Source organism: Scardinius erythrophthalmus (assembly GCF_964197995.2).
Source record: "Scardinius erythrophthalmus genome assembly, chromosome: 24".
In the NCBI taxonomy this organism is placed as follows: domain Eukaryota; kingdom Metazoa; phylum Chordata; class Actinopteri; order Cypriniformes; family Leuciscidae; genus Scardinius; species Scardinius erythrophthalmus.
The window spans coordinates 25,698,058-25,708,247 of record NC_138244.1 but is presented as its reverse complement, the minus strand read 5'-3'; the positions used below and the strand labels follow the sequence as shown (position 1 = coordinate 25,708,247).

Genomic DNA, 10,190 nt, shown 5'->3' with positions numbered 1-10,190 from the left:
AGTAACACAACAATCCCCAAAAATTAAGATTTCTAAAGGATTTTAATGATTACATTTCATGGTAAAGTTTAGTGATAGAGAGTGGCGACATGCAAAAAATGCTATGTAGTTTTTATTAATGTTTTTAATTATACATTTTAAATTTGTAGTTAGCTTAATGTGCAGGACATTTTGCTTAATAATAAAATGTATTAGAGTTAATTTTCATGCAATTTTATACATATAATGTCCTGGGGACAGATGTCACCCATTCGGTGGAATGGCTCTTTTATCAAAGATCGATTGAATTTTAATTGGCATATAGGCTACTACTATACTACTACTACTACTACTACTACTACTACTACTACTACTATTACTAATAATAAAATAATTATAATAAAACCTAGGTTTTTAAAAGCAACAAACCAGAGAAGAAAAGCGCGTATTCTTATAGTGACTAAGACAGTAGTCCGGGTGTTTTACAGTATTTATCTTCTGTTTTTCTTTTTGCATTAGGCTACAATATGAGAATTGCTGAGGACAAACTGATTTTCTTTTTTACACAAAAAAAAAACCTTTTAATGTCAAAAATATCCTGCATTTTTATCCATTAAAATTAATTTTCCTTTTGATTTATTTATTTATTTATTTATTTATTTATTTTCGTTTTTTGACGTAACGACAGGCTTTTATAAGATTCGCCCGAATATCCTTTATGGAGACAGCGGCACCACAGCTGTTGTCTGACGAATCCGGAGCGCTTTCATCAGCAGTCTCCAGTGTCGGCATTGGTTCTCCTTCATCCAGACTCCAAACGAGCAGCAGCAGAGGACAGACATGTCTATCTAGAGCTCCAACACCATATGTATCGTCTTGTTATGTCGGGTTTAGGATGATATGGGTTCGGTGCAAAATGTGACAGTTGTCCGCGGGCATCATGAGGATATTAACAGCATCCGGGCTCTTCCTGGCCTTCTGTTCCATCTGGCTCTTGACCATGGCCATCAGCACAGACTACTGGTACGAAACAGATGCTCGGAAACACCGGGACCGATGCAGAAAATACGCCAGCAAGAGAAATGACCCAGGATACATATATATTTCCAACCAAAACCTCCCTCTCCGGATGCGACCGCAAGCGGCTCCTCTGCGGGAATCCCTGCACCCTGCGCCCGCCATGGAGTCACGCTGCAGCCGCCGCTACAACTCGACCACAACCGGGCTGTGGAGGAAATGCCACCGAGAGGGGTTCGATCTGGAGAACGAGGATCTGATTTTTAAAGGTGATGATGCTGATCAGGCCCTGTGTGAGCAGTAACCAGATTCCGAGTTGATTTTGAACAGCTGTAGTGTGTTTGTGTGTTTGTTGAGCATATGTGAATGAGTGTGGAAGAATGTGTGGCGCTATCCAGGGTGCTGATCTCTCACATCAACACTAGACACACGCTCATGTTCACACATTCATCACATTATTACTAAAAAACAGAAACAGATGGAGTCTGTCAGGGCAGTGCATGGGATCCATTTGACAAACACGTGTTATTTTTTAGGTCTCAGAGACCCCAAGCCATTTTAATAAAGGAAAACACTCTTGTTACGTTTGTTTCCCTTTTGAGTTTCCTTTTGATAGCCCCAACAACAAAAGCAGTATTCCAATTCAACTTAATCTAAAAAGAATGTCTTCTTTCATGCATTGATGATAATGATCAAAATGCAAATGATAGTCTTCCAGGGCAGTGAGATGCAGGTTTAGATGTAGACGCCTTAGCAGGACATGAGAGTAAATTGACTTGGTTGACTGATGTTGTTATAAAGGAAATAAAGGATTTGGCACTCAAGTTAACGGCCTGCAAATGTGTGTAGACGTTTTCACTGGCTACTTGTGACTGTTCCAACGTTCAAACACACATGCACTCATCTGTATTAAAGTGATCCTCACTATTATTACTGAAGTTTCTGTGAATTTCTGCAGGTTTGCTTCAACGCTGCACGCCGGTGAAGTATTACTATTCCTCAGCGAATATCCCACGAAATCTGCCAGTGAACATCACCAAGACTATCAGACAAGACGAATGGCACGCTCTCCGTAAGTCAGATCATATCATATTTACTGCAAGGTCTGAGTCTGATATCATCATAATATCATCATAATATCATATATATCTATATATATATCTATATATATATATATATATATATATATATATATATATATGATATAATGAGAATACAAAACCTATAACCTGACTGACATAATATGTGACAGATTGTTCATGTGTTCATGATGTATGTATTTAATATATATATATATAGATGATGTATTTAAACAATAATCTATATATACCACAATAAATACACTAAACTAGTTTTTTACAGTAACACAGACTAGATTACAACTTTGATGTAGCCTGGTCAGAAAGTTGAAATCAGTTTGAAAAGTTTGAAGTCTGAAGGTATAAGTAGGTACTAGTGTTTTAAAGCCATGTAGTCAATCATTTATTTATAAGGCACTTTATACAAAAGCTTTAGCTGCATCACAGTAATAAACCGCCAGATGTTCAAATGTGTAAAAAGTATTTGAACCACTTATATTTTTTAATGGAACCTCTTAGTTATTCTTATATAATACTCAAAAAATAAAAGACAAGGCCTTAAAATTTAAGCATTCAGCAAAATTCTTCTCTGCATATACAGCCCCGAATACAGAAAAGTTGGGACATTTTGTAAAATGCAATAAAATCAAGAATCTGTGATTTGTTAATTCTCTTGAACCTTTATTTACCTGACAAAAATACAAATAAAAGATTTTCACTGACCCACTTAAGTGTATTTTGCAAATATAAACACATTTTGATGGCTGCAAAACAGAGGCAAAATAAAAGTGAAAAGCTTATAAAATATTTGTACGATTTTGTAATAAAATGTCAAAAAATCACTTGCACAGTGTGATATATTTCCTGCAGTTGTATACTTACAATATCCCAAAAGTTCCCAAAGATTTTTAATTTCAGAGAAATTATATATCAGCGTTGCATTTTCGAGATGCCGAGAGCTTTGCGTCCGTGACAAACTTGGACTTGACAGAGACGCCGCTCTTGCCTGTACTTTATTAGAAAGGTGAGCAAATGTACATAAAACGAATCATTGTTACATAGCTCAACATGATGATGTTAGAATATGATCAGTATGTTATTCTAATGTTGATCTAGCTTACTGCTAGTCTCATACAGATAAATAACATTATAACTTTCAACACACTCAAATGCAGTTTAGTATGATAGTGTAGACCATGTGAAACAGCGCTGCGTTACCTCACAAGTTTCATTCGTCTAATAAACTGACCTGTGTGAGTATTATTCAGCACTTGGTAGTTCGGTAGAATCATTCCTTTATATATCAGCGGGACTCGCGTGTGTTGCTGATATCTGTCTCTCATTAGCACTCGCGCCCTGCTTCATACCACAGTCATGTTAAAAAACATCAATGTATTCACTCATCCATAAACATTATTAGATCCTTCGGCATGACGACAAGTTCCATAATTCCGCTTATGCGTCATCAACCTACGCCTTTGTTATTGTAAGAGGTTAGCGACCCCTAGCGGTGAAAAAAATTACATATTGCAGCTTTAAGTTAAACTGTTTTGAAACAGTCCACAATACGTTGGTGAATCAGTAATAAGTGAGGGTATCGTGATTGAGTGTAAAAAGAGCATCTTTAGAGCAGCTTTTCACTTTTGTTTAGCTACTGTCACAACTTTTTTTTTGCAGTGTGTTGCAGCCAACAAAAGAGCATCTGTCTTTACAAGCAGAGATGGGTCATGACTCACCACTTTATGCCAAAAATCATTGAGAGAGAATTGTCAAACAGTTCAAAAATAACATTTCTAAATGCTACTGTGTTAAATATAGCCACATGTGCTCAGGAGTACTTTGGAAAACCGTTGTCACTGAAGATAGCCTGCCCCTGCATCAAGAGATGCCACTTGAATCTCTGTTACATAAGGAGAAGGTTAGGGCGAGTTCTCTGGGCCCGAGCTCATCTCACTGAAAATATGTACCAGGGTCAAAAGAGTCCACATTTCTGCTTGTTTTTGGGAAAAACAGACATATAGTTCTCAGTCCCAAAGACAAAATGTCCCTTCCAGGCTTTCATCAGCGACCGATGTAAATGCAAACATCTGTCCTGGTATGGGGTTCATCATGGGTGACTTGCTTATGTGTGAAGGCGTATAGAGTCAGAGACATAAACTGCCATCAAGATCTTTCCTGGGAAGCAAGAGAGTGCCAGGCCTCATTCTGCACATGCTAAAACAGAGTGGTTTCACTCTGCACCATAGAAGGGATGTGCCTCATCCTTAGTCCATATCTGTCTCTTATTGGAAATGTATGATGGCCCATCATGAAGAGGAGAATCAGACAGTGATGACCACAGACTGTTGAGCAGCGATCTTGTATCAGGAAAAAATGTGAAACTTGTGAAACTGCAACAATTAGTATCCTCAATTCCCAAATGATTAAAACGTGTAATTAAAAGGAAAGGTGAAGTGACACAGTGTTGGAGCCATCAAAATCAAAACTTGTTAAAATACAATTAGGTCGTTCTGTGAAAACTTTAAAAATATTTTCTTTGTAAGAGAATTAACAAATCACAGATTCTTGATTTTATTGCATTTTACAAAATGTCCCAACTTTTATGGATTTGTGGATGTATATGCTTGTTGTATTGTCATCATGTTACAGTCTGCTGAATGTATCCCTTGTGAAAAAGAACACTTTAGTATTTATTTATTTGTATAAAGACTACGTATCATGCACTTTAAAAGAATATACATAAGTGGGAACTGAATGTTTTCAGACACTTAATTGCATGTTAATTGTAATTAAATAAAAATGTATTATAGTTTAAATTAATATTAAATACATTTTTGACCCACTTAAATAGGACTTAAGTACATCTTTATTGGTCATTTCATTATTGCGTATGTTGTCTTTGAAATATGGTTAAACTATACTGTTGAATGTACTGACAAGCAGTTATGTTAAACTAAAATACACTTCTATTAAAACATCATGTATTTAAATATATTTGTAATTACATATTTGCAATGATGAAGTTGGGTTATACTTTATGGTAACACTTTATTTTACAGTGTACTTATACATGTTACATGTAGTTTCTATAGTAATTACTGTACATTGTGCATAATTACATGCAACTAACACTAAACCAAACCTATTCCTATTCCTAACCCATAGTAAGTACATGTTGTTAATTATCACTAATCAGTGCTTAAATGGACAATTACACTGTAACAAGGACAACTTAAAATAAAGTTTAACCCACTTTACTTTAAGTTTCCTTGTTACAGTGTAATTATACATTGATACATCACTGATTAGTGATAATTAACAACATGTACTTACTATAGGGTTAGGGTTAGGAAAAGGGTCTTTAAAATAAAGTGTTTCCTGAAGTTATAATTTAGTACATTTAAATATACAGTGTATTAACTTTCAACACACTACAGATTATAATATTGCACTTTACATGTAAGCCAACACATCAAAATAAGTGTACAACAAACGATTAAATGTATATATATATATATATATTTAATATATATTTAATAATATGACATTATTACAAACTGCACTTAAAGTGTCCTTACGTTTTAAAAGAAATGCAATGAAAGTGGTCTTAAGTGGCCTTTTATTTGATAAATATTATATTATCTGTGAGTGAAAATATACGTATACAATATACAAGATTTGAAGTAGCCTACTGTAAGCGTTTACATTCAATACAATTAAGCATACTTCTTTTTCACTATGAATCCTCAATCTCTCTGTTTTCCCTGCAGATTTGCAGCGGATGACTGCAGGTTTTATCGGTATGGCTGTATCCATCATTTTGTTTGGCTGGATGGTTGGATTGCTGGGCTGCTGGAAGCACAACGAGCTGATGCAGTATGTAGCGGGACTGCTCTTCCTCATGGGAGGTGAGACTCACTCAGGTCTTGTGTAACACTACAGACAACCACTAGGTGGCAGCTTATTACTGAGAGAAGAAGAAATGGCACGTTTGCAATGGCATATTACTCCTAGTAGAAGTGTAGTATGTGCACTGTGTACAGTATGCAGTGTTTCTGTATGCACAGACTATCGTATTCCACAATGCAAAGTGCTCAACTTGACTTTTTCATTTCCATTGTGTTGAATTAACTCTTTACCCACCAGCGTTTTATTTTTAAGTTGCCAGCCAGCAATATTTTTGATTATATTCACAAATCTTTCATGGCCTCCAGAGTATTCTGTTGTAAGAATATGCAAACAGTGAATGTATCAGAAGAAAGAGCAGAGCATCTGCATTTAAACAAACAAATTAACAAAAATAATTTTTTCTATCTTTTATTTCAAAAGGTATTTTATTAACAAAGTTTGGTATGAACAAATGATCTATCCATTCAGCACGAGAGTAGGCCTGTATATACGTAGCCGACTCACCTATGCTTCTGGACAGTGTTTCAGAGACACCCCGTCTCTGTCACAGTTGTGTTCAGCTTGTCTTAGTTATCATGGACTTTTAGTTTGTTTTCATTCACATCATGCGTTCCTTTGTTGGATTTTCCCGCCACTCCTTTGTTTCTATGGTTACTGTTATTAGTTTATTCTGTTCAGGTGCATGTCATTCATTATCATGTTTGAATCACTAAGGTTACGTTTACACGACAACAATATGCTTAAAATGGAGAAGTTTTTTCTTTGAGTTTTCCGCGTACAGACTTTGTCAAAACGATCCCCATTCACACGGAACGACTAAAAACGCTGTATTCTGCTGCCAGGCCAGTAGATGGCGATGAAACACGGTAGACTGAACATGTAATATGCATGTGCATGACGTCATCGTCTTCAGAGATTCACGTTTTTATTGTTAACACGGAGACGGTGTCATGTAAGCTCTTCCCTCATAGTCCTTCAGTGTTCGGTCTACATTACATTTATCCTCATTAAACTTCGTATTTGAACTTTATTCTTCATCTTCGTCTGCCATCCTGCAACCACCCGCTTCTTCTGGGCTGCGTTTAACTCCACTTTTCGACATACACTTATGAACTTCCTAGGCACTTCCCCCCTGGGAAATCTTCGCCGCCATTTTCAAGTGCGTTCTTCATCAAATTAACGAGGGAAGGGCATAAAAAAATCAAACACAGTCCTGGGCTGAGTCCGAAATCGCCCCCTATACCCTCGAATAGGGCGTTATTTAAGGGACAGCCATCTGTAGTGGTGTCCGAAACCATAGTAGATGTTATTGAGTGCACTTATTCAATCCCACAATGCACTGCAATAATGATTGTACAACCGATGTACGCTCAACGACTGTCCGATTTCACTCACTCGTTTTCATTCACTCCTTCAAGTATTAGTGGACAAACATAGGGAATAGTGAATGAGGGTTAAGGGGGCGATTTCGGATTCAGCCCTGGTTTACTCAGATTTTCTTCTTCTCTTGTTTTTCAACCCTGAATTTCTGTACTATTTCAGAAGATTCGTAACAGCGCCCCCACAGTGAAATTACTTGGAATAACTTGTCAATGGCGGGGAAGTGTTTTATCATAAATGCTGAAAAATCTCGTTATTGGCGGGGAAAGAGTAAACTGAAAATAATACGCACAATTTTGCGAGCGTAAACAATCTTTTTGTCAGTTTCATGTTGTTGTTATAAACTCACGGTGTTGTTTTGTGTGATTGTGCATCACAGGCACCTGCTGCATCATTTCCTTGTGCACATGTGTGGCTGGTATTAATTTCGAGCTCTCGCGGTACCCGCGCTACCTGTACGGCCTGCCGGAGGACATCAGTCATGGGTACGGCTGGTCCATGTTCAGCGCGTGGGGCGGTCTGGGTCTGACGCTGCTGGCTGGCTTTCTGTGCACACTAGCGCCCTCTCTGCACACTCCCCAGACCACCACCACCACACACAAACCACGACAGGAGAACGGCATGGTGTGACGCTCGCACACTCCCACCATACACGCAGATACGTTAGCAAACACACATCATACTGATGCAGACAAGTGTCTCTACATATCAGAGAAAAATGGCAAATAAACAGTCACATACACAGCTGATATTGTGCAGAGACACTGCAAAACTTCTATAACAGGAAGGGGAAATAAACAATGATCGAGAATGCAGCTGAGTTAAACTTGCTGGCGTTTGAAGGAAAAAACTGCACTGAAAAAAAAAGAAATCTTTATCAGTATTATCATCTTATTTTCCAGGAAAAAAGAAAAACTATACCTTTCTAAGATATCCCTTGTTAAAAAGAAGTGCACTTAATTGTATTGAATGTGCACTTGTAGTGTACTTCAAATCTTAAAAGTATATTTTTACAATCTGTACTTGCAGGCATAATAATATTAATAAAATAAAAGGCCACTCAAGTGTACTAAAAAAGCACTTTCATGACTGACTGAGTTTCTTTACACACTTTTTTTTAAAAGTGAACTTTGTAGTAATGTCAAAACCATTTGACTTTAAAGTACATTTTAAATCATTATGTCAATAATCTTTTATCATGTTTTAAAGAAGTACACTTATTTTGATGTTGACTAACATACAAAGCACACGCAACGTACATAATTATAATTTTAACTGTTGTGTGCGATTTGATATTACATTTTAAGTTAATATAATGGAAATGTACTAAAGTGCACCTTCATCATTACAAATGTGTAATTACAAATATATTTAAATACATGACATACTAGTTTCAGTATAAATTACATCAAAATGTATTTTAATTTACTATAACTGCTTGTCGATGCATTTGGCAGTGCACTTTAACCAATAGAATTATGAAATTAGATGTAAAGATGTAGGCTACAGAAGATGGTCAAACTAACTGCACTGAATTTACATTTAAACTATAATGCATTTTCATTTAATTATCAATAACATGCAATTAAGTGTCCAAAAAAAAAACATTACATTCTGTTCACACCTAAGTATATTCTTTTGAATATTGAATATTATTTCCATAATAAGTACCCCTATTTAATAGTTTGCTAAAGTGAACTTCTATTTCACAAGGGATAACCCAGGTGTCAAGCACATTTATATTGTTTTTAAGGATATTAGATGTTTTTTCTGGAAAACAAAGCAAAAATACTGATTAGACTAAACACAGACAGACAGACATCTAGCTGATATTTTACTGAAGATTTGCGTCTCCAATGGTGCTCTCTTTCTGTCTTTATCTTTTGCCTGTAATTATGTTCATATCTTTTTTCTGTCTATCTCTATCTGTCTTAATGACTGCGTCTTTTGTTTTTCCCATCTGTTTCTCTCCTCCTTTCCTCCTGTTTATGTCTCTCAATGGATTTAAAAGAGTGGAAATGTCTCAGAGAATGACAGATTAATATTTTCATTTAATAAACTGTTCAGTGTTTTGGCTTTGCCTGCTATGTAGTAAAGAAAACAACCGATCAAGGCACAAATAATAAATACTTTTGTCCTCGGTGTCTTCCTATAAATGTTTTTTTGTTTTTTTTTTTAACTGAAAATGTCGAATAGCACAAGCAAAGTGAATTTTGGAGTCCATATGTGTAAATGAATCCTCTCTTTGTGCACAACCTCATTATCGAGGAGTCTTTTGAAAAGCAGTGTTAAGAGAAATTAGACTGAACATAGTTTGTTTTTAAAATTATGATATGATTTATGATTTTTTTTTCTAATAAAATGATCCTGATTCATCATTCATTGGTTATTATGTGATTCACTTTGTTGTTTTGAATTTATGAAACAATGTTCAGTCATAATGCCCGTGAGTTTTGAACATTGTGTGGGTGGGAATTTTTATTCCAGTATATTTTCTGGCTGGGCACATAAAACACAGTTAATGAGACCACAAATTAAATGATTTCTTTCTGTGGTTGTAATGTTCTGCAGCCTTTGAACTTTTAATGACTGCTTGTAATGGCATTTCATATTTCCATTAATGTTCTTAAACCAGGTGAACATTTTCAAAAGGGCTAAACATAAACATTTAATAAAGAGCAGGACACATTAGAGAATTCTAGGATGAAAATGTACAATAATAAAAAACAAAAAACAAAAAAAAAACAACAGGTACAGTATAGTTGGCAAAACTTTATCACACATTTCATGTTTACAGGATGGCATTTTAGTGACTATTTACAGTTC

General features: G+C 35.9%; 1 protein-coding gene across 1 annotated transcript; it reads left to right on the top strand.

Annotated features, from left to right (window-relative positions):
- Positions 1-919: 919 nt before the first annotated feature.
- On the top strand, positions 920-7,994 carry tmem276a (transmembrane protein 276a; the record flags this gene model as incomplete). The annotated part of the gene is made up of 4 exons (XM_081355482.1): positions 920-1,265; positions 1,955-2,068; positions 5,846-5,983; positions 7,744-7,994. 4 exons carry the CDS (start codon positions 920-922, stop codon positions 7,992-7,994), a joined length of 849 nt encoding a protein of 282 aa, XP_081211608.1.
- Positions 7,995-10,190: the final 2,196 nt, after the last annotated feature.